The sequence below is a fragment of the Coenobita brevimanus genome, chromosome 98 (assembly GCF_032717465.1).
Source record: "Coenobita brevimanus isolate Jiangsu-jjx chromosome 98, ASM3271746v2, whole genome shotgun sequence".
Lineage (NCBI taxonomy): Eukaryota > Metazoa > Arthropoda > Malacostraca > Decapoda > Coenobitidae > Coenobita > Coenobita brevimanus.
Genome location: NC_137051.1, coordinates 13,945,826 through 13,971,048, shown reverse-complemented (window position 1 = coordinate 13,971,048; position 25,223 = coordinate 13,945,826). Strand labels below are relative to the sequence as shown.

Sequence of the window (25,223 nt, the reverse complement as noted above, 5' to 3'; positions counted from 1 at the left end):
GATGGGAGGGGGAGGATAGGAGCGAGTGATAGGAGGAGGAGGGAGGAGGATGGGAGGAGAGAATATAGGAGGAGGGTGAAAGTGGGAGAGGGAGGATAGGGGATGAGAGGAAGGCGGGTGGAGAGGGGGGAGGAGAGGACGAGGTAAGTGGAGGGAGGAGGGGCGAGAGGAAGATGGTAGATTGGAGGAGAAAGAACTGAGGGGGTTAGATGGAGGGGGAGGGGGAGGGATGTAGGGGGAGGGTGATAGAAGGAGCAGGAAGATGAGGAGGATGAAGGGAGGGGGGGAGAGGAAGATAGGGGAGGAAAATAGGAGGAAACGGGAGAAGGGGGGAGAGTTTGAACAATGAGGTAGACGAGTGGAGGGGGAAGAATGGGATGAAAAGAAAAGCGATGTGATGGGAAGAGGAAGGAGAAGAATGGAAGGAAGGAGGGGGGATAGGAAGAAGTGGGGAGGGAAGGAGGGGGATAGGAGTTGGGGAGGGGGGAGCAGGATACCAATGTGAGGGGCCACTTTTTGCGAGGGTGTTGTGGTGGTAGTGGAAGACTATGTATGAGAACCACCCCCCTCCACCACACTACCTCCCTCCCTTCTCTCTCTCTCTCTCTGTCTGTCTGGGGTTCATGCTTAGTTTTGTTTCCATACTTATTCATATAGATAGTAGTAGTAGTAGTAGTGGTAATAATAATAATAAAAATAATAAAAATAATAATAATAATATCATCATCATCATCATCATCATTAACACAATCCCATTTCTACTTCCCACGTAAGAGAAGTGGCCGAGGTAATATTCTGCAAGACCATCTGTACATCTTTTTGTTTTTTGTTTTATTTATCGATAAACTTTACATAAACTTTTGGGACAGTAATTTCGTCGACTTTAACAAATGAAACTAACAGTAAAAAACGTTCCCTTTTACTTCTTCGTACCTAATTAATCCATCCACTTCGATCCCTTATTAGTTACTTTGTTGCCTCAATTTTCATACCTCGCCGTCTCACACACTCCTTCACCAAATCCAGCCATCTTCATCTTGGTCTGCCACCCCTCGTCTCACATTCTCACTCACACACATAGCTATACCATTTTCAGCATCCTGTCTACATCCGTTCTGTATACGACCATGCATTATAATCTAACTCTCCTCTGCCGATTTATCAGTAGACTTTTGCACATCTATCGTGAATCGCATTTCTTATCCTATCCAGTATATGCAATCCACACAGATTCACATTTCCTCTGCTCTCATTCTTGACTTACACGGTCTTGCCGTACCCACCTTTACATTAATGTGGGGGAGTAACACATCTTTATATCCTCTTTCAGCTTCCACTTTCAGGTCTTTGTCTCGTATCAGTTCCGGCGTTAAGAGCATTTGTTTTCCTAGAGGCATTTTGTTTTCCACTTCATAATGGCTATAATATTGATGATGATGATGGTAATAATAATAATAATAATAATAATAATAATAATAATAATAATAATAATAATAAATCGTCTATCTATATACCTAGGCTGCTTCCCCCAAGGAAAGGGAGGTAGCCGAGACAGGATGACACACTCCCCATTTACTCATCCATTCAAACACATTCATTCGCATCTTAGCCTCAAGGGTAGAACGGACAGATCCTCACCGCACCACACTAATAATAAATCGTAGAAGAAAATAACAGCTTGAAGGGAAAACATCTAGGTCTTGTCTCTGCCTATGGTGTTTTACCTTCATAATGTTAATAATATGACCTTTATAAAATTATTTGCTCTCTCTCTCTCTCTCTCTCTCTCTCTCTCTCTCTCTCTCTCTCTCTCTCTCTCTCACACACACACACACACACACACACACACACACACACACACACACACACACACACACACACACACACACACACACACACACACACACACACACACACACACACACACACACACACACACACACACACACACACACACACACACAACTATGCAGAGACAAATACAAACAGATACAAGTACACGCTCCCCAAATCATATATGCACACAAGACTAGATTTACACGCACACGCTCAGGCAAGCTATGCATACACAAGCGCACGCACACACTATCCTTACTTGGAGGACACACACACACACACACACACACACACACACACACACACACACACACACACACACACACACACACACACACACACACACACACACACACACACACACACACACACACACCTAGTCTGTTTGTAATGTAGAAAATTGTTTCATCTTCGAATTATCACATTTCGCATTGATGTTGACACTGAAGCTACTGAATTTAATGGATGTAATACTGTGATGTTGATGTGTCCTGATTATGATGTTGCCGATGAGATAGTAGTTACATCCTAGCGCGTTGCGAGAGGGAAGGAGGTGCTTAGTTCAGTTTGCCTTCCAGTATTTGTCTCTGTTTATCTGTTTGCAAGATTATGGAAGGTTATTGAATGGAATTACACCGACTTTGGATAATAATTGAGGACCATCAGAGGAACAAGCTGTTAAGTTTTGGCCAAAAAAGGGTCATACGTGATTGGACATCTGCAAGGTCAACTCAGCCTTTTTTTTTTTTTTTTTTTCCCCCACGATTTTGACTAAACTTTGTGGAATGTTCGTGAATAAGGAAAGGATGAAGAGATATGCTTTTGAATCCAATCGGTTAAAGCTGAAGGTTACAAGACGTGGTAAAAGTTTGGACCCTTTAACTCAAACAGTTTTTGTATGGTTTGGGCCTTGTGGAAGGGTTTAGGTCAGCCAAGTATGATATAACTAATTTGAAAACAGTAGATCAGAGGTCAGGGTCATTGGACAGTATCAGTTTAAGCAGTTTTGATCTAGTATGAATCAAACTTGGTGGTAAGGTCAAGCGTAAGACATGGATTAAAAATATTCGAGTTTGAGAACAATTGATAAAAAATCAAGGCCACAGGGCAGGCTTAAAAGTTCCGCCCTACACTAATTGCAGAGCGTTGGTGTTGCACTCTCTGAGGGCTCCTTGTTTGGTATATAGTATCGTAGTACTTTGTAGCCTGTGTCCAGAATTGGATGCATATAAGAAAATGTTAAGATTGATGTTAGTTTGTGTTATTGATATAATTAACGAGATTCTTGGTTTTGTTTGATTGTTTTATTTATATTATTAATTTTGTATTATAGTAAAAGGGCTGGTAATGGTGATGATGGTGACGGATGATGATTTTGTCTTTCTGCGTTTAGTGTTAGTTTTATATATGATTTTCATCTTTTATTTCTTCTGTTATATTTTACTTATCAGTTTTGGGAAGTACTTGTGCGCGTTTTTTTTTTTTTTTTTTGGTTGACCTACCTTTACTGATGTCTCTTGTCTTTTATATACATCATTAACACTCAGGCTCCTACGATTTACTCTCAGTTATTGAAGTAGTATGGCCATAGCTGAAATATAACACTAGCGAAGACGCGGCTGTGAAAGATCGAAAGGGTTAATGTTGACAGTATTAACACTCAAACTCCAGTGACTCACTCCCAGTTGATGAATAAAATCGTCTTGTGTCAATGTAAATAAAATACCGAACACACGATCATGAGGGGGTTAATGTGGTTTATGTTTGTTGTCGTGATTCTTGTCTGAGCTGTTAGCAGTTTTGTGCCTTTATTTGCTTTTGTGTGTGTGTGTGTGTGTGTGTGTGTGTGTGTGTGTGTGTGTGTGTGTGTGTGTGTGTGTGTGTTTAGGGTATTAGTTTTATATGTATGTAGTTTATCATGCATTTATGTATTTATGTTTTATGTTTGTTGAGCATTAGTTTCATATATTTATATGTGTATTTTATTGTCTGTGTGTTTATGTGGGTTTGTGTGTTTTATATTACGTGTCTTTTATTATATTTATGTATTTATTACTGTGTTTGTTAGCATGACTAGGCAGCCGGTGCTTCAGGGAGCTTCACTAAGCTTGAAACAATAAACTGTGGTGAATGAAGGAAGCTTGGAGTGGAGGGGAGGGAGAGAGGGGGAAGGAAATTGTGAAGAAGGAAATGAAGAAGAAGGAGAGAGGGAGAGAGAGAGAGAGAGAGAGAGAGAGAGAGAGAGAGAGAGAGAGAGAGAGTACAGGCACAGTTTAGAAGTCAGATATCCCCATAGCTGTGTTATTCTTGCCCTCGCCTGGTTATTTTATCCAGCTGAGGGTAACCCATGCATTAGTTACAGCCTGTCTCGATCAAGTGCCATATTCTCTTGGGCGTAGGAGGCTCGCTTGCACCTTTACAGGATATTTACATGGCATGTACATAAAGAGAGTGGTAAAATGAGAAATGGTCAGGAATCTTTTTAGCTTGGAGCACCACCTCTTGACTTACATTCGGGTTGGCTGTGAGGGGATAGTGGTTACTGGTGAGGAGATGGGTAGTGATAAACTGTGATGCTGGCTGTGTTGTCTTATTCTCCTATACTAATACATATGATCTTCAAGCTATGGATGTTACCATTGCAAAGGTTACAAAATACTAATTAGAGGTACTGTGCCCATACTGTGAAAGCTGTAAAGAACAGCACTCTGAAGGATAAAGTCAAACTTTTTAGCCTCCTCCTAAGGCAGTGGTTTCCAACCTTTTCTAATCCTCGCCTCCCCCTCACTGAATGACACGTTCCCTGCTCCCCCTTTCTCAAATACTGTATTTTACTGGCATAGTTGGCACATGTCAATAAATATCATAGATTCTTAATCTCTGAAATTGTTTATATATTCTGATAACTAGATTTCTTATTCATATCTGAAATATTTTCTCCATATTTAGAAATTACTGAATTCTATCATAATTTATAGTTTTCAAATAGAATTACCCTCTTTATCAAGCCTTCGCGCCCCCCCTGGCAGCCCCGCGCCCCACAGGTTGGAAACCACTGGCCTAAGGGAAGGGGCTTAATAGATGTGGTTAAAGCTTGAAAATAGCGACGATATAAAAAGTTCAGTCATGCTCAAGAACTAGACAGAAGCACGAACATGCAATATAGCTGGTTTTCTCTTAGCCTAAAGCACAGAGGGAACCACCATCAGTGCAAGGATGTACTAGCTAAACACCAAAACTTAGGTCAGTATTGCAAAACAATAACACGACTAGATATAAACCTGCATCCCTAGTTCATTAGGGACACATAATAAAATGACATAAGAATGAAATTAACACCCTTTGTAAATATACAATTTACCTACACCACACACCCGCTCTGTATCTTTTCGTTCCCTCTGTAGGCCTTCGTCTGTCCAGCCCATTCTCTCTTACTCCTGGACCAGAGAAAATAATGACAGTAGTAGTAATAATAGCAGTAATGATGATGATGACTGATGATGACAGTGACGAATGATGATGATGATGATGATGATGATGATCATGATCATGATCATGAGAAGTATAAGAAGAAATAATGGAATTTCGTGGACTTATATTTCGCTTTTGCATATATTTTTTAAATTTCATTAGTATGGTGACGCCTGTTTTGTTTTGTTCTTGCTACCGCTTGGCTATTTACGAGCTTAAAGCAGACAGCTGGTAGTGAAGGGCTTAATGATCAACAGCAGGTAAGGGAGGTCGTGTGTGTGTGTGTGTGTGTGTGTGTGTGTGTGTGTGTGTGTGTGTGTGTGTGTGTGTGTGTGTGTAAGGGCAAAATTAATTTAGGTGTGGGAGTGTGACAGGCCACGTTAGGTTACCATATAAGGCATCCCACACTCCTGCCCTTTCATATCCTCACTGCCGCTGGGTTGAGCACAGCACTTAATGGCGAGGTGGAGTTATTAAACCAGTGTAGGAAATTATACTCACAACGGTTTCGAACCTCTTGGATGTAGAGAGGGTTCAGGTCGGGCAGGAACTGTTTTATCGACACAGTAAAAACAAATTCAGTAACCTACGTGAATAAACAATTTCTCTGTGTAAGTGCTTCCATTTGAACAGTTCATGGCACTCTGAAATCAAAGCCCGTTATTAGACTAAATACTGAACCGTAATTTTGTTGCCCTAAGTGACTTCGTAGCAGTTCCTCCTTAGCGATTTACTTTGCATATTACATCCAAGCATTCCACTATAGCGTATGTTGTTTTTATGTTTTTAATATGGATCTGAGTTGCATTAGTAATACACAAGAGGATGTCAATGTGCTATAGCGAAAATAAATTGTCAAAGATGATGTTTTAACGAATTTCCCAAGCCAAGCATCATACAAACCACTGACAAAAGACAACAAAAGGAGTTTAGAGAAGATCTGGTCACCCAGTGTGGTTATCCTCTTCAGCTAGAGCCACCCCATTTGTTCATAGTACTCATAATCGTTCCTTCGGGTAAACGTATGGAAGACTTGGAGGTAATTATGGGGAAATATTATTGGTAAATTTGTGTGAATCGGTTAAGCTTTGATGGGATAGGTGATGTTTATCTGGCGAGGCAGACATGTGGATGAGTGAGTGTGTGTGCAACCCGACACTGCACCTTGGACGACGGACCAGACCTCAGGGTTAGATAACTTCACTAAGCTGGCAAAGAAGGATTGAGTGGGGAGGGATAATGTCTCTCATGAAGCTGATATCAGGTGGTAAAGCAGAGAAAAACACAATGGCACCGGAGGGAAGAAGAAGACGCGGTAGGTACTGCACATGGTGAAGAAAGATGTTAAAACATCCTTAGTCGGGCTTATGCAGGAAAACACACACCTAAATGAGTGAATGAATGAATAAATAAATAAACAAATAATTAAATATATACAGTATATATATATATATATATATATATATATATATATATATATATATATATATATATATATATATATATATAATAAAACTTTCTATCTCTACCAGTATATCTATCTATCTATCTATCTATCTATATACTGTATAAATATATTTATTTATTCATGTATTTATTTATTTACCGTGATTTGGAACATCAGTCGTTTTTCAAGTACATCGGTATGTTGTTTTGATGTTTTCTTTGTTATTGGTAATGACAGTTTTTAGAATCGCTTTCTGCGGCTTGCATTTCACTGTAGATCTGTATTTTGCGTGTGTTATAAACTTTTTTTTTAGTGTATTTTTGTGGACTGGGTGTGTATAGAGCCATCACGGTGCGAGGTAGTGGCCCGCGCCGGCTTCTCCCACCAACCCGAAACACCACCAGTACCTGTTCGGCGCCGTCAGAATCGGCCCACGTGTCATGCCCAAGCCTTTCCCGCTGTGGCGAAGTTTTGACGCTTTCGCACACACTCACACGCCATCCATCCTCTGTTGGGGGGTAGGGGGGAAAAGGAAAAAAAAAAACGATGAGATGGAGAAAGGAGCGAGAGGAATGGGGAAGGAGGAGGAAGGGAGGGATGTTGGGGAGACAGAGAAAGAGAGAGAGGGAGGGGGGGAAAGGAACTGAAAAATAAGAGAGAGAACTATATAAGAAGACTGAGGAAGAAGGAAGGGATGGTGGGCACACACACACACACACACACACACACACACACACACACACACACACACACACACACACACACACACACACAGGTGGTTATACATGTCCATGTGTGTATACGGGGGATTGATATAATAAGAGGCTAAATCCGATCCCTCCACATGTATGGTATTTCCTCTCTCTCTCTCTCTCTCTCTCTCTCTCTCTCTCTCCTTGTAGCCTACCTACCTACCTATTGCCTGCCTGCCTACTTACCTGTCTGCTCACCTGCCTGTCTGCTGCCTGCTTGCCTGTATCTCCTTTCACCTGCCTACATCTCTCCCTTTTCTTCTTCCTCTGTCTATTACTATTCTGGCCTCTCCTTCCTACCGCTCCTCCTCTTCCTCTGCCTATCTTTCCCCCTCATTCTCTGCATACCTTTTTCTCATTCTCTTCCTCTGCGCACTGCTTTTTCAATCTCTAGCTGCCTGTATCTCTCCCCCTCTTTCCCAGCCTTCCTATGTCTGTCTCTACCCACCTTTTTCTCTGTGTTTTTCCCCGTGCTATTGTGTGTGTGTGTGTGTCTCTCTCTCTGCCTATTTTAACTCTGCCTCCTCCTTTGCCTGTCTTCTCTCCCTTACCATTAATCTTCACCTACCTTTTCACACTCTCTCTTCCTTTCATTCTCTATCTACCTTTTTATTACTCCCTCACACTCTCCCTGCCTTCATCCCTCTCATTCTTTGCCTGTCTTTCCCCTTTCTTGCTTTTGTCTTCCTTTCTGCCATTTTCTCTTTGCGTTTTTCTCGACCTTTTCCCCAACACTCCCCTCTTTAATTCTTTAATTCTCTGTCACTTCCCTCTTCCTTTCTCAGTCTCATCCTCTACTTACCAATGTCGATCTCTTTCTGCCTTCCTCTCCTTCATTTTCTACCCACCTAGTTTCCGTTCGCTTCTTGTGCTCTTTCTTCTTCCTCTTCCTATACCGACTACTCTATCTTCCGTCATTCTTTTTTTCTGATTGTCTGTCCTTAACACCTCATTTTCCTGCTTCAAAAGTAAGGTAATCGCGGTGTTGGAAGTAGGGTAGGACAGGTATAAGGTGTAAATGGTGAAACAGAAGATAGACAGTGTCGTGGTGTAATTTTGGTAATTTGATTGTTGCGGACAGGCGTTACCTTGTGAGCGTCCATCTTGCAAATTCAGTGGCAGTCAGTGGGGCTCAAACCCATGACAGAGCGTCCTGCGAACATGAGACCAGTGCCAAACCGACCAAGCCATCCAGTCGCCAACCCGCGTACCTCTCTTCCTGCTTGTCTGACCCTTCCTCCCCCGTCCCTTCCCTCTTCAGTTTTCAATGTGTGTGTGTGTGTGTGTGTGTGTGTGTGTGTGTGTGTGTGTGTGTGTGTGTGTGTGTGTGTGTGTGTGTCTCTCTCTCTCTCTCTCTCTCTCTCTCCATCTTTCTTTGCCGCTGTCTCTCTATCTCTACATCTTTCTTTGCTGCTATCTCTCTCTACACTTTTCTTTCTCGCTCTCTCTCTCTCTCTCTCTCTCTCTCTCTCTCCATCTTTCTTTGTCGCCATCTCTCTCTCTACATCTTTCTTTCCCGCTCTCTCTCTCTCTCTCTCTCTCTCTCTCTCTCTCTCTCTCTCTCTCCATCTTTCTTTGCCGCTTTCTCAGTCTACCTTCCTACAATCCTGTTTCTCGTCTTACCTTTTCCCCTACTACTTCCCTTATCTCGTGTTCCAGACTGCTTGCCTGCCTGCCTGCTTGTGTGCCTGCCTACTTGTCCCTGCCTGCTTGCCTGCCTGCCTGCCTGCCCTCTGGCCAGGGGTGTACAGCGCAGCGGGGTGTGTGTGGAGAATGCGGGTGTGTCTAACATTCGACACACCTGGCTTGACTGTACTGCACTCACACTCCCTCACATGCGACAGGAGAGAGAGAGAGAGAGAGAGAGAGAGAGAGAGAGAGAGAGAGAGAGAGAGTCTCTTTGTGTAGTCTCTGTCTATCACAGATATGCAGACCATACATCTCTTGCCGTTGTTTGACCATATTACTAAATAATTTGAAAAAATAGAGATGGGGCGAGGTAGGTTCCAGTAGAAAAGAGAATGGAAAAGAAAACCAAAACTATCAAGCATCTTACCCACTGACATAGGCCAGTCGCTTTACTTACCTTCTGAACGTGTGAAATTATGGATACAATTCACAAGCGATAGCCATCCGCACACATTTATTATTTTCGTGTAGATACAATTTACAGACACACGTGGTTTAATTCCATCGACAACCAAGTTAGTATACTGTAGAGGTGCAACGCTTGTAATGTTCATCTCCGCACATGCTTCATCCTTCCACTTTGATTGGTGTAAAGTCCTTAACATCCTTAGTTTCCATAGGCCTATCTCGCTTTCTCACACTCATTACCCTGGCCATCCATCTTCTTATTGGCCTGCCACGCCACCTCCCTCCTTCAGACTTACTCACATATACTCTTGACCGACCTATCTGTATCCATTTTCTCTATATTGCCATATCATCTATGCAGACACTTCTCTGTCCCTTGATCAATAACCATTCTCAGTCTACATCTTTCACTTATACAGTTTTTTATACCAGCAAGTCTACGCAAACCCACACAAAATCCTTAACAGTCCCATTTTCACTGCTGTCGCGCCTGACTTTCCACGCCCCACGCCAAACAAAATGTTAATCTGATCACTAATACACACCTTAATCATGCAGTTCTCTTGCAGCCTCCATACTCAGACCCATGTTTCACATCAAGGCCATCGTAGCCCCAGCCATTTTTCTTCTTTGAAAACCATTTTATTTTCCCATTCGTTTACACGTATACTCGTACTTCTTTTCCATTACTTCACCGAGATACGTAAACTCTTCCGCCACCTGTTCACGTCTTTTCATTCACTACCATATCACAATGTGCGTCACTTTCTCAGCACCGTCATGACTCTTACCTGCAGTTACTTTCAAACCAAGCCACTGACAGACATTCAAAAAACTGTGAACTACAGTAAACTGCAAAGGTCCTGTTTACTATTAGTAAGCAACACAACATCACAGGCATACATCATAACCCCTTCCTCATATAAACGTATTAGAAAAGCATGCCGTCACCACACACCGTTGTCTGACATCAACAGTGATAATAAACTACTCACACATCCATATACCTAAAGGTATACCTCAGTATCATCATAAAAAGTCTTTACAGTATTTAAGAGCTTTGTGTTGGCTGTTATACACACAAATAAGTATAGCATATCAGTTTGAATTTATAGTGCATATAAATTCAGTCAGATAGATACAGCTTCTCCAGAATGACTTCCAGACATTATGCCAGTATTTCGTAACGATCTCTCCTTCCACGACAAACCACCCTCCCTCATATATCGTCCCACCTTGTTCCCCCGCTGTTCTGGGTCTACCATTCCTTCTCCCTGTCACCACACTTATCACTCGTACTGTCCTCAGTCGCGCATTCTTACTATCCCAGTTACCCCCTGCTAACACTCACTTACTGTCCTCACTCGCACACTCTCTTTTTCTGCACATTCTCCCACTCTTTCCATTCTCACACACTCTCGCACCCATACTGTCGCTCTTTCCACTCTAACACTCTTCCCCCTCCTTCATTCTCTCCACTCTTCCCATGCAAACTCTACCCACTCACACACTCATTCACCCCCACTCTTACACTCATTCTCCCCACTCACATTCATTCTCACCACTCAAACTCGTTCTCCCCACTCACTCTCCTCACACACGCTGTCCCCACTCTCACACTCACTCTTCCCATTCCCCGCACGTCCGTACCACCTCAAAGTACATCTGTCCATGAAAAATGATATAATTGCTAATGAACCCCGTATTATTAAATTGAGCGTAGTTTAGAGTTGGAGGCGGGGAGGGGGGTGGGGAAGAGGCTGAAGTGACGGTGAAGGAGGTGGGGATGGTAGGAGGGGTGGGGGGATGAGAGGGGGATTGGAAAAAAAAAAAAAGGTAAGGGAGATAAGAGTGGTAGAGGAGACAGACGTTAATGGTGAGAGAGGTAAGGTAAAAGAACAGGAGGAGGGGGAATGAGGTAAGGTTGAGAAAGAGGTAGGGAGAGGTGGAGGACTGTGATGGGGATGAAAAAGTTGCGGAGGAGAAGGGATTGGAGGGAAACTGAGGCGAGAGTGGTGAGAGAAAGAGGGAAGGGAGATTGAGGTGAGGGGAAAACTGGATGTGGGGGTTTTGTGAGTGGGGGACGGGGATTGAAGTGAGGTGGTAGTGGGTTCGGAGTTGGGAGATGGATTAGTTAAGGAATGGAGAATGAGGTGGGGTAGTTGTCGGGAGTGGCGATTAAGTGGAACATAGCTAAGAATGTGGAGGTAGGTGTGAGGATGAAACTGAAGGTGAAAAGTTAGGGATGGTTGTGGTGAGGAGGGGATTTGGAGAAAAAAAAGGGGGGGAGGGAATGGGGGGATGCGAGGTGAAGGTAAGTTGGGTGAGAGAGATTAATTTGAGCATAGTTAAGAGTTGGAGTTAGTGGTTGGGTAGGGGAGGGGGGATTAGAGGTGAGGGTGAAAAAGTGACCCCATTAGAGTGATCAAGCTTGCCGGTGGGCCTTGGGGAATGGTGGTGGGGAGGAGGAGAGGGGGAAGACTCGTTTGTCCGCCTGCTGTGTTGCTCTCATGTGTAGCACCTATATTGTCGGTTTTATCAGAGGTTTTCTTCGTGTACACTTCCTATTTTATTTCCATCTTTTTCATTTGCGCTTTTCCTTGTTTTGCGCTGTTCTTTTTTTCTCTCTTTTTTCCTGTTCTACGTCCTTGTTCATCCTTTTATGTTGTTTTTCTTTCCCTTTATATGAACGGATATTAATGTGGAAATTCTTGCGTTGTTTTGTTGTCTAGTATCTTTACAAGAAAGTAATTATTTTTCTCTTCATTTTTCAGGTTGTATAAATGAGAAAAAGATGGCGTCAGCAGTGGGTTCCTACGCTCTCCTGCTCCTCCTTGGGGTCGACTTAACTAACGCAGGTGAGTTGTGGGAGCTTCTCAGTAATGTTTTCTGTCATTCAGTATATCTCCACCACCACTACCATATCAATACCAACATACCACCACTACCATACCATCACACCTGTCATACCGTCATTATTACCATATCATCATCGCGACCATACCATCACCAGCGTACCCTCACCATTACCATACCATACCATACCACCACCACTACCAATCGTAATAATACTGGAGGTGTGTTGTAGGATATTCTCAGTTCTGTTTTTCTCTCTCGACCTTTCTTCTCCTATCGAGTCTGTTGTAGCTTGTAATCTTTTGTCTGTATAAATTAAATCTTCTCCTCCTCTCTTCTATCTCTTTACCCCTCTTCTTAGTCTTCTCTTTTGCTTTACTCTCATCTCCCTTTTCTTCTATTTTCTGTTGTTTTTTTTATTATTTTCTTTCTCTTCACTCTCTCTCTCTCTCTCTCTCTCACTCTTTCGCTTCTCATATCTGTTTTTTTTCCTCATTTTTTTTTCTTTCCTCACCAGTCGTCTCTTCGTATCTGCCCTTTCAACCTCTTCTCTCACTCTCTCCTCTTCTTTCCTCTCTCCTCTTTACTCTAATTGCTCCTGATGGGGTCGACCACTCAGCTACGGGTGGGTCATAACTTCCCTTTAACACCTTCTGCCCGGGACGTTATTATTACTATTATTATTATTATTATTATTATTATTAGGATTTCATGTGACATTCATACCAGTTTTATTAACCCCAACCCCTTCAGTCTGACTACTTATTTTATTCATTTTATTGCTAAACCACTTTAAATACTGTATCTTGGGAGAGACTTTTTGAACGGGAGGGATAAACATGGCCATTATAAAAAAAATCAGTATTACAGATCCATTCCAGATTAAATACTAGGGCAAGGGCAAGACAATAGTAGAGAATTACGTCATCGGAATGGTAGAGGTATGGGAGGTCAGTCTTAGTAAAGGAGTAAGTGAAGTCTGTTTACGCTAATTTCCCCTGTCTTGAATGATAGGTGGAGATAGCAGTTTTTAGTCTTTGTTTAATTAGTTTTGATTATCACGTCATGAGTTGGAGGGATAATCTTCTCACCACTTCTATATTTCTTCACTTCATCTCCTCCCTTGTCTCTTTCTTCTACTTTCTTGTAACCTTTTACTCGTACTTTCCTCTTATCGTCTCCACTTCTTTTGTCTATTTGCTCTTATTCTTGCATTTTCTTTTGTTGTCTTCTTGCTCTTTGTTTTATTTACCTTTTCATGTTTTTTCTTCGTGGTGGGCGTCGATTATCGTATGCAAATGGGTATTATCGTCTCTTATTCTCTTTATTTAATCTCTGGTGGGTGATATACTTTTATTTTTATTTTCATTTTTTATCGACCTTTTCACTCATTATATCCATAAGCTTCTTTTACTCTTCCATCTTCTCTGTTGCCATCGTTGCTCTTCATTTACTCGTTAATATTCTTCAGTTTTGCCTTCTTACTGTTTTTTTCCTTTCCTCCTTCTGTCATGTCTTTTGTCCTTATCTTTGACTTCCTTCTCCTTCTGTCCATGCATTTTCTTCCTCAGTCTTCGGTTTTCTTTTCTTGACTCTTTTCTAGACAGTTATTTCCTCTTTTTTTTTACTTTTTACTTTTTTTTTCTTCAACGGTGTGATCTTGCGTTCTTTTCATTTGATGGGCTGGACTGTCGACTGCAGGTGCATTTTAGGTTTCCTCTCTCTCTCTCTCTCTCTCTCTCTCTCTCCCCCTTCCTTCCTTCCTTCCTTCCTTCCTTCCTTCACTTGAACACAACGGTATTATCACAGAAACAGTTAGAGGAGGGTGGTTGGGAGGAAGTGCGGGAAGGAGGAGGGAAGGAGGGAAGATGGGAAGGAGAAAGGGAGGGTGCGAAGGAGGGTGGAAATAAGGAATAGGGGATGGGGGGAGGGAAAGAAGTGGGTCGAAAGGAAGGAAGGCATGGAAGAAGTAGAGGAGAGGAAGAAGAGTAGAAAGAAAGAAAAAATGAGGAAGCAGATTAGGAGAGAAGGTTGATAATAGGATGGAAGAGAGAGACTGTGAGATAAGGGCGAGGATGGGAGGGAGGAAGAGAAGTAAAGGATTGAGGAAGAGGAAGAGAGAGAGAGAGAGAGAGAGAGAGAGAGAGAGAGAGAGAGAGAGACGATATTGGTGAGTGTATCAAGATATTTGTCTCGATAAACAGTGGTTGTTGGAAAAAATTAGAGAACGAGCGACAGAGCAAAAAAAAAAAAAAAAAAAAACGAAAATAGATAGACTAGTCGAAAGAAAACGATTGCAAGGGAAAAAATGAAATGGAAGAAAGAAAGATGGAATGAAGCAAGAATAACAGAAACAGAAATAAAGAAAAATAGTAATCTGCGGAAGGTAACAGAAATTATACAAAAGTAGGAGACAAAATATAAAGAAGAAAGAGAGTTATGGATAATTGATGCAGAGGAATGAGGAAATAAAAGACAAATAGTTGAAATAAAGGAAGAAAATTAAGGAACAGAAGATGAATAAAAGAAAAAAAAGCAAAAGACGAATGAAGCAAAAGAAAAATAATTGAAATAGAGTGAAAGAAAAGTTCTTAACGTTCAAGCGAAATGGAGAAAAAGGAAAGGGAGAGAGAAAAGAAGAAAGATTATTGAAAGATTTAAGCCATGAATATTTATGAGACAGCCTGCATAGTGGTGTGACTTCTTGCTCCCCCTCTAACCACAACATAACCCCCTCCCCCCCACTGTCACCCTACCCCCATCCCCCCTTCCACTGCCTCCCTCACAACATGACAGGTGTTTGTGTGGTCGTATCCGGGTTGCTTGTCCTGCCGTGCCCTGCCCTGCCCTACTGTATCCTATCATTTTGTGTCCTGTTCCTGTCTGTCCTTTTCTGTTTCTGAATGTTCTGTCTCCTTGGTTGTATTCTGCCGTTTCATGGCCATTCCTGCCCCGTCTTGCCCTCTCCTGCCCATAGCCTGTCGTTGTATGCTTCGTTAATGTTCTTGTCTTTTCTGTACCTCTGACCTGCCTTACCCTGCCCTGGTCTGCTCAATTATGTCCTGCCCTCCCATGCTCCCTCCTATCCTGTTGTGCCCTGTCCCGTCCTCTCTTGCCCTGCCTATCCTTCCCTGCTTATCGAAGTCCTGTTGCGTTTTGGCCCTGGTCTTGTCTGTTATTTTTTGTCCTTGGTTCTGTTTGTCTCCTTTGTTTTGTCGAGTATTAGAGGAGTGAACTGTTGATCATAAGACCGCGCGATCGATCCCCGACTGTTCAGAGTAAAGTTTGAGGATTTAAGAATCTTTACATGTAAAAAACCCGTAACCTGTTTTCTACGATGACCTCTACAGTATTGTATTAATATCTTGCAACCCCCGCCCTATTTAATTCAGCTAAAGAAGGATTCTTTGACTAGTAGAATTACAAAACAACTTCCATTAACACTGTCAGAAAGATGGCACTTTTTACATTTTAGTCTTGCCGCTGCTAGGCTGTTTTATTCACCCCAGGAAGGGCCTTTCGTTGTGAAGGGGTAATCTTATATTCCACACGACTTACCAACATGCAGGAGAAAAAAAAAAATCAGTCTTATCACACTCGTGCTGAATGAAATATATAGTAGCTCTAGTATGTTTTTCTTTTGTATTTAGCGTTGATGACTGGCTGTGAGAGGCCATCCATAATAAAATATTGGATACATTGTAGTGAAAAGGTTAAAGCAGACGATCGTTCAGATGGAAACCTTTCCCTATCCTGCCATATTATTCTGTCCTATTTAAGTTTACCCATTCCATGTATCCTTTCACTTTATTCAGGCCTGTTTATTTACTCTTTAATTTTTCCATTTTATTCAGTTTTACTGTATTGTTATATACCATTGTGTGTCCTTCCAGTTTATCTCCCTACTTCTGCATTTCTTTACCTTTTCCTGTCCGTTTGTTTTATTCTCCTTTATTTCCAGGCCGTTCCTTGTGTTCTTTCATTTTATTCGGTCTTCCTTATTATTATTATTATTTTTTTACCTTTTCGTGTCTTCCATTAAAATTTCTACTACTGTTTATTTATTTATTTTTAATTGCGTTTACATGTCCTGTCATTCGTGTGCCCTTCCATGTCCTGTCATTTTCATCTACCTGAATGCGTGTGTCCTTTCTGTCTGTCCTGCCTAATACTTGTTTCCCTCCGTGCGTTGAGCTGTAAAGGTAGGCGGCGACAAGGCCAATTGGGCGGGGAGACGGGAGGAAGCAACGTGAGGGAGAGTGAGGGAAACAGAAATGGAAGGAAAGTGAGGAGTGAAGGAATGGGATGGGAAAAAAAAAAAAAACTGGAGAACAGGAAAAGTGGGAAGGAGGAAGAGACGGATGGAATTTAGGAGAAGAAGGAAAAAACGAGAGAGAAGCTGGGGGCTCAGATAGAAGGAAGGAAACTAGCGGAGACTGAAGGAAGGAAAGATGTGAAATAGATGTGAAGAAGGAACATGGGGGAGGAGGAGAGTGAAGGAAGGGGAATAAGGAGAGAAGAGAGGAGGAGATTCGCAGGACAGGAAGGGGAACGGAAGAGAGGAGAAGGAAAGGGTAAGGAAACTAGGTAGTGTGAGGGAGAGTGAGGGAAAGGGGGAGAGAAGGAGGGAGTGGAGGAAGGGAGCAAGAATTTAGTTAAGATGAAGAGAAATAAAAAGAAAAATGAAGGAGATAAAGCATGTATGAAGAAAAGGAATGTAGGATAATGAGGAAGAAGTGAAAAACATGGAGAAAAATAATAAAGGATAGATAGATAGATGAATACTGTTGATGGATAGATAGATAGATAGATAGATAGATAGAGAGAGAGAGAGAGAGAGAGAGAGAGAGAGAGAGAGAGAGAGAGCGTGCCTCCTTGCCTCTACCTAAGAACTTGTAATGAGCAGAGTGAGATCTTATCGTAGCAGGGAACATTCTTACACTCAGGCACGGAGGGAAGGGTGGAGAAAAAATTGAAGGAGGGAGGGAGGGAGGGAGAGGTGGAGGGAGGGAAGGAAGGAAGAAAAGAAGGAAGGAAGGAAAGAGTAAATAAACAGGAATATGAGAAAAAGAAACCAAGAAAGGAGGAAGTAAGTAAGAAGGTATGCAGAAGAGAAAAGAAAGAATGGAAGGCAGAAGGGCAATAAGGAAGAAGAAAAGAAAGAAGAGAGGTTGGGTGGAAAGAAGGAAAAAAAGAAAAAGTAGGAAAGAAGAGAGAGATATGGAAGGATGGGATGATTTTGGGAAAGATGGAAGCAAGGAGGGGGAAAGAAATAAAGAAAGAAAGGAATGAAGACTGAGAGAGAGAGAGAGAGAGAGAGAGAGAGAGAGAGACTCACAACATTCCATCCACCATTTTACTTTGCTTCCCAACCATGCATCCCTCCATCCTTGCCATCGACCATTCCTGTGTCCATCCTGCCTTGTATTAGACATAAATTCTTACGTGTTTTGTGCAACTGACCATCCATCCTTGTATCCATTTGACCATCTTTCCACTCCTGCAGCCGACCGTCCAGCCATACACTTCCTAGTAATTGCTTCTTTAATCATCCATCCATTGGTCCCTGCAATTGTCTGTCCAACCATCCACTCTTCATAGGAACTGCTTATCCATCCATTCTTGCAACCGACCTTTTAACCTTCCACCCTTTCTAGTAACTGCCTGTCCATCCATCCATCCATCATTTCAGCTGACTGTCCAACCATCCACCCTCCCCAGTGACTGCCCATCCAACCGTCCATCCATGCGTGCAACCGATCATCAAACCTTCCATCCTTTCTAGTAACTGCTTATCCATCCATCCATCCATCTGTCCATTTATTTATCTATCCATCTTTCTGGCAGACCGTCAAACTTTCCACCTCATTCACTTCAACTTGGCGGAAATTTTTGACCTTTTGCAGCCTGTTACTCAGAGGCAAAATAATTCAGTACTATGGCTCTACATCCTTTCCATAATACTTCTTCATGACTAGCACCTCATTCTTCTGCGAATCTCGTGTCACAGCTCAGCATTCAAGACAGTGAGTAGCAATTGTATTCCTAGTGAAAGTGAACAAAGTATAGTGACTGCCCATCCAACCACCCATCAATCCTTCCTTGCAACTGTCCAATCATCCATAATTCCATGCAGCCAACCATCCATTCACCTCTGTCTGTTCATCGTTACAACAGACCATCCATCCATCCATCCATTCATCCATCCATCCACCCTTCCTTCCTTCCTTCCATCCATCTTTGCATCCCATCACTGCTGTCCTTCCTTCCCACATTCCCAGACACTAATCAATCATCTGTTGCATGAAAGGTGATGAACAGACAGATGAACACACAGATAGCTAGATAGATGGATGTTAGCATTTATAGCTGGCTGGGTATGGATGGATGGATATAAGTCGGTAGAGAAAAGTGTTGCTGAAAAAGAAATGGATAGATAGGCAAATGGATGATTAAATGTGTGTGATTATGGATGGATGGGACTGATGACTATATGTAAGTGGATAGATAACATGTTATCTGTAGGTAGGTAGGTAAGTAGATGGATGGATGGGTAGGTGGATGGGCTGATAATTAGATGTGATTGGACCGAGGTAACGTTGCTTGTTAGTATATGGATAGATATTCATTCATTTATTCATCATCCAATCCTGCGTTGCTCCATGAGGAGCGTAGGAGCCCGGGGTCTAGGCAAGTTGGTCCTGACATTTAAGATGAGAGTGACCAGCCTCACTCATCCCTGAGTGGCATTACATGAGCAATCAACCCCAACCACCCCTTGGATATAAACCTGCACCAGGTCAATCCCATTGGAGCACCATACTTACCCGCTAAACCAGCAGGTGCCATGATTTGGTTATTTGGTTACCACCTAGCGTAGTAAATGGTTTCCTGGTGCACAGGAAACCATTTGGCTTGTCACTCAATGTAGAGTAACCCACAGGCAGAAGGAAGAGGAAAGAATGAAGGAAGGAAAGACAGAAGAGGGAGTGTAAAGTCACCCGTAGGCAGAAGGACGAGGAAAGAATGAAAGAAAGACAAGAGGATGGAAGGAAAGAAAGATACAGTAATATATTAGCTCTGTGGGCGAACAGATTGATGGACGGCTGATTAAATGTTAGTTGATGGTCATATGAGGATTATTCACACAAGCTCACCCAGAATTTAGAACTTTTCCCAGTTCGTGTCATAAATTTTCATGAAAATTTTCAGGAAAATAATTCTGTAAAGTCCGTGAAACCACGCAAAATCCTAAAGCTGTACGCCAAATACTTTTTTAGTTATGAATTTTTGAAGCTCGGCCCAAAAGGCGAAATTTTAGTCTTTTAGTCACTTTTAATGTTATTTTAAGCATTACAGTATGCTTACTTGCAAATATAATGAACCGAACATTGCCGAGGACATTAAAAAAAAAAAAAAACATTAAAAAATACTCAGACTAATTTATAACAGGTATTCAGGTAAATTATTGTTGTTGTGCTTGCACAGTGTGAAAATTAATCAAGGAAACCTTTTTTCTTTAATTTAAAAAAAATCAATATCAGCCAATTTCCTATGTTTTTCAACAAAATTTTGATTCTGTGCAGTATTATCATAGTTCTACCACACCTAGAAGTTATTTAATCCTGCATGAAAAGTTGAGTGCTACAGAGGTAGCTAAATATGTCTTCGGAAATGAAAAAAAGACAGTCTCCTACTATTAAACCCGCTGTTAATAGTTTCACCATCACACAGATTTAGTGGATCACTTTCTGTTGCTGGGACACTGTAGAGTATAATATTTTCCCGCGTCGGTGTATTCCCTGCCTGACTTAAAAATGTTTCGTGTATTAGAGAGAGAGAGAGAGAGAGAGAGAGAGAAAAATGTTCAAACCGACATACCTCCCCCAAACATGGAAGCTGTAAAGTTTTCCCCACATTCACACAAACCCGTCACATGTTTGACGAAGTAATGGGTCTTCATGCGTCAGCCTCCATAAATGAGAGAAGCAGGAGAGGCAAGCCAGTTGGGGGACAAGGTAGGGGAGTGTACGAGGTGGGGGTTTGTATGTTAACTAAGATTACTGTGGGATTGTGGTTTGGGGAGTTATGGTCCATTGTGATGGTTCGTAGTGTTGGCTGACTATCACCTTTAGTATCTCCACTGTCATCACCAGTAATAGTACAGCCTAGTTGGTGGTGTCAGTCATTATGAAAACTGGTTAGAATGCTGATAGTGGTGGTGATACTGCTAGCGCTGATAGTGATGGTGGTTGTTGAAATGTCATATAATGGTGTATATTGTTTGTGGTTTTGTGTTAGCATTGTTCTTAGCTGTGTGAGTGGTGCTGGTACTGGTGATGTAGCGCGTTTGTCCTAACCAGGCGGAGATCCACAGCCCTTCTTATCTCCATTGCTGGCCAGCGGTATTCATACTGGATGGTCGTTTTGACTGGTAACCAAGGGGGCTCATTCCTACCTTATAGCTAAAGTTCATCAAATTTAATGCAACTACGACGCAGTATTCGAGTTATGGGAGTAGCCCATTTCCGTCAGGCGAAAGCATATTGAGTATACTAATGCTATCAGATGCGTTGATAGTAGCAGTGGTAGTGTTGTGTGGTATTGTTAGTGGTGGTTGGTCTTGTCATGATATGATAGCATAAGAGCTTTTGACTGAGAAGACCATCACGTAGATGCTTGACAGATTTCCTTGGAGTGCACCTTTTGTCCTACACACTTTAATGTAATGAGCTGTTGTAGTCTTAGTTGTGTGAATGTCGGAAAGTGTTACATTACGTGCCATATGGTGCGGGGTGCAGCTTTACGTAGTGTGCATGTGTCTTTTATAGCTTTATCTAGTCTGTGGTTTTTGTATGGGAGCAGCAATGAATGGTTACGAGCGAGGGCGAAGCCCTCCCGAGTCTTTCGTCAAGTAGTGGCATTTTCTCACATATGAGCAGCCCAACCCAGCCCAACCGTAAAGCTTTTGAGAAGCTTATATCTCAGCAACCACAGGGCCGATCACTGCGTGGTTTGCACCATATGATAGCCCCATTCTTCAAAATTTGTTTTTGACAGGTTTCATCACATCCTGACGGTGCACGTGACACGCGCCAAGTGCAGCATCTCGAAAATCTTCAAATGAGGGCCACAGGCCAGACAGTTTGTCGTAAAGCTTGAAACTTGGTAGGTATATATCCATCAATATACTCTATGGCATCCTCGGGGTGTAAGGCGACATTTCAGTGCTTTCGGATTTAAATGGCCTCGCTTGTACCTCGCCGACAAAGGCGTTTTACTGGTATCAGTATCGCAAATGAGCTGCATCTACCCTGTCTGACCTTTCAGCTTGTCCTTCCCAGTTGTCTGTGGCGGGGGATGTGCTCTGAGGAGGGAGTTAAGCTTAGACAGTTAATTGCATACTTGTGATGTAAGTGTGGATCTGTTGTTTGTATCTGCTTGCATTTGCTGGTGGTGGTATGTTATTGCAGGTGTTGATGTAGTCACTTGCCGGGATAGTTATTTGTCTGGGTGTGACTCTATGGTTGTGCATGTGGCGACATGGTCGTTGGGGGTTGCTCTGTGCTGATGCAATAAACTGCTCCCCTCATATCTAGATGGTCCTTGACTTTTTTTTTTTTTTTTTTTTTTTTTTTTTTTTGTGGGTGCTGTTTGTGCACAACTGCACATATGATGTTAATACCAAACACTTTATCCTGTATTGTTCGGAGAGTTGTGATGCATATTTGATGTGTTGCTTCCTTAAGGGCCTGGTGAAGTGACACTGAAGTCTACAAGGTGTACTCAGAAAGGTCTGATAATGGTTGGCAGATTCAGTTGTATTGAACATTTGACTTACATATCGGGTATCCTCTTCAAGTAGGCTGCTCCTTCCTGCATCCCCGTATTTGTTCCATTGTTCTTGCCACTGAGGAAACTTTTGTTTGAACTCTTCTTTCTTGATGCTCTTCAGGAGTTCGTTGTTTCAGACTGGATGTCATCAGTCATAATATCAATGTGATGCTTTTTCATTTCGAACTTCCGTATGAAGAACAACCAGAAGTCGCTCGTGTCAGGCGAATAAGGTGGGTGTGATTTTTTTTTTTTTTTTCCAGACAAAAGCTGTTGGGTAACGACAACTGCATGGCTATGATCATTGTCATAATAAACCAGCTTCCGCCATTCCGCCTCGCATTGTTTACGTCTCAGCCTCACGTAAAAACGTTTCATAACTTCAGGCAGAAAACTGCATTAACAGTAGCATGTCTGTGTGTGCAGTTCCTTCAGTGTGAGAAAATGTGAACTGCATAACCTTCGCTTGTGAGCTTGGTTGATTTTTTTTTTTTTTTTTTTTGGGGGGGGGAGTCTGTAACATTGATGTCTTCATCTGATATATATATATATATATATATATATATATATATATATATATATATATATATATATATATATATATATATATATATATTGAGAGGGGGAGGGTCATCCATAAACCCAAGTTTTATCTCCAGTTATGACCTTGTTAAGTGGTAGGTGGTGGCGACCATCATCCACTCACTTGATGTAGTGCTGCCTACTTCTTCCTTAGCCTTTATCATTTTTTTTTTTTCTGTGCCTGCCCTCCTCTTGTCCTGTTTCTCCCATCTTTCCTGTCACTCCTTATAGCTTTTCTTTCTGGTGGCTTTACATTGAGTGACAAGCCAAATGGTTTCCTCTAAGCCAAGAAACCATTTACAACGCTGGGTGGTAACCATATAACCAAACCATACGTGCTTCCTACGTGTCAAGTGGGTTGGTGAAGGGTTAGCGCCCCTCCCTGTAAAACAAATAACTCAGAGTCAAATGGCCACCCCGTAAGGGATTATGGCGTCTGGCAATAGATAGATAGATAGATAGATAGATGACCTTGTTCTTAATCCAGATGTTTTTATTTGTCTTGCTTGTAGTGCAAGCTATAGCTTTAGCCGTTATGGTATTTTCACTGGTGGTGTTAGTAGGCGATAACGTAAACAGTGGTTTGAGTGATGGTATTAGTAATGGTAATAATGGTGGTATAAGTGAAGATCATGTTAACAGTGATGTGAGTGGTGGTATAAATGACTATAATGTTGACATTGGTGTTAGCTGATATTATTAATGGTGATATTCATAACGATAATGTTGGCAGTGGTGTAAGTGGTGGTATTAGTAGTTGTGGTGCGAGTGGCGTTAAGATTGACAGTAGCTGAAGTAGTGATATCAGTAAATATAGTGTTTGTGGTGATACTGGCAGTGGTGAGTGTTGATAACAGTAATGATGAACTGATATTGTTGACAGTGGTGGCTGTCCCAGTGATGGCACAAGGTCAGACGGCCACCACCACTCGCAGGACCGGTCTTGACTGGGGGTTGGGGGGAGGAAGAGTATGGGGGAGTGGTCATAATAGCTAGTGATGGTGCTGTGTTGGTGGTGGTAATGTGATGGTGTTAGTCGTGTGATTGGTGTTTGGGCGATGGTGTTGGTGGTGGCACTGATGGTGGTGATGGTAATGGTAATGTGGTTGTGGGCTTCGTCAATATATCGTGGTTGTGGGTGTTAATGATGATGGTGGTGGTGGTGGTAGTGCAACCGATGGTAATGGAATAATGGTGATTCTGATACTGTTAGTTGTGTTTTGTTTTTGGCGGCAGTGATAGCTTGATAGTGGTGATGATAATGGTCATGCTAATTGTGATTTTGGTGGTAATACCTGAGGTAGTGATGATGATTATGATGTATGATTATTATTATTACTTTATTATTATTGTTGTTGTTGCTGTTGTTTATAATGAAAGGGATGATGGTGGATCTTATAGGCCTATCTAAGTTGACATGAGATTTTTACTTCTTATTAGTATATAGTATTTTGTGTTGATATATTTTTTTTAAACTGTTATTTACATGGATTGTGTTTTTGCCCATTTCATTGACTCATTTACTTTGATGCCTTTTTGTATTTGGTTTTTCTTACATCATGATTATCGCTGTTGGAGTAAGACAGGGATGAGTGATGTCCACATAGATCAGTATACTGTATGTGGATGAATTTGTTTAAGAGGTCAGAACTAGAGTTGCTAAGAGAGGGATGGGGACAGGAATGAATGGTGAAGAGTGGAGTGCATATTGAACAGGATCTGTGTATTGTGGTTTAGAGTAGAGACCCTATAGACCCCGTTCTGTTGGGTCTCTAGTTCAGAGTTTGGTGAGTGAGTGGTGTCATTGTGTCACTTTAAAGGGTGCAGTGTGGAGGTGAATGGAGGAAGGCTTGAATTGGCGGAAGAGTTTAAGTACCTTGGTGCAGTGATATTTAGAGGAGTAAATGTGTAAAGGAAGTGGAGAGCAGAGTGGCTTAGGGAAGAAAGGTGCCTGGTATCATGAAGGCCTTGGTAGGAACCAGAGGACTGAGCATGGAGGCAGCAAGAGGATTTTACAAAGTGGTAGTGCCCACATTAACACATGAGTGATAAACATTTATGTGGGATAAGTGTGAAAGGCCAAGAAAAAGATTAATGGAAATGGGATTAATATAGCTTGTATGTGAGATGTCTACAGTATATTGGAAAGTTTAGGAAACTCTGAAATTTATGAAAGACTCACCACAAGGAAATCTGTTTTTAAAAGGCTAGTAGAGGAGAGTATGCATAGATTGTATGGGGTTAGAGAGAATGGATATGGGTAGGATGTTTGTTGTTGTTATTGATCAACTCCAGTCTGTCTGGATGAGCAGACCCATCAACTGCAAGAAAGCAACTGCTTCTGCAGG

At 42.0% G+C, this 25,223-nt stretch overlaps 1 protein-coding gene across 1 annotated transcript in view; it reads left to right on the top strand.

Annotated features, from left to right (window-relative positions):
* LOC145414064 (interference hedgehog-like) overlaps positions 1 to 25,223 on the top strand; it is a 217,295-nt gene that overhangs the window by 117,446 nt on the left and 74,626 nt on the right. The window contains exon 2 of the mRNA XM_080283628.1: positions 12,378 to 12,461. Within this exon, the coding sequence (XP_080139754.1) occupies positions 12,398 to 12,461 (64 nt within the window). The 5' untranslated portion in view covers positions 12,378 to 12,397. The remainder of the gene's footprint in view (positions 1 to 12,377; positions 12,462 to 25,223) is intronic.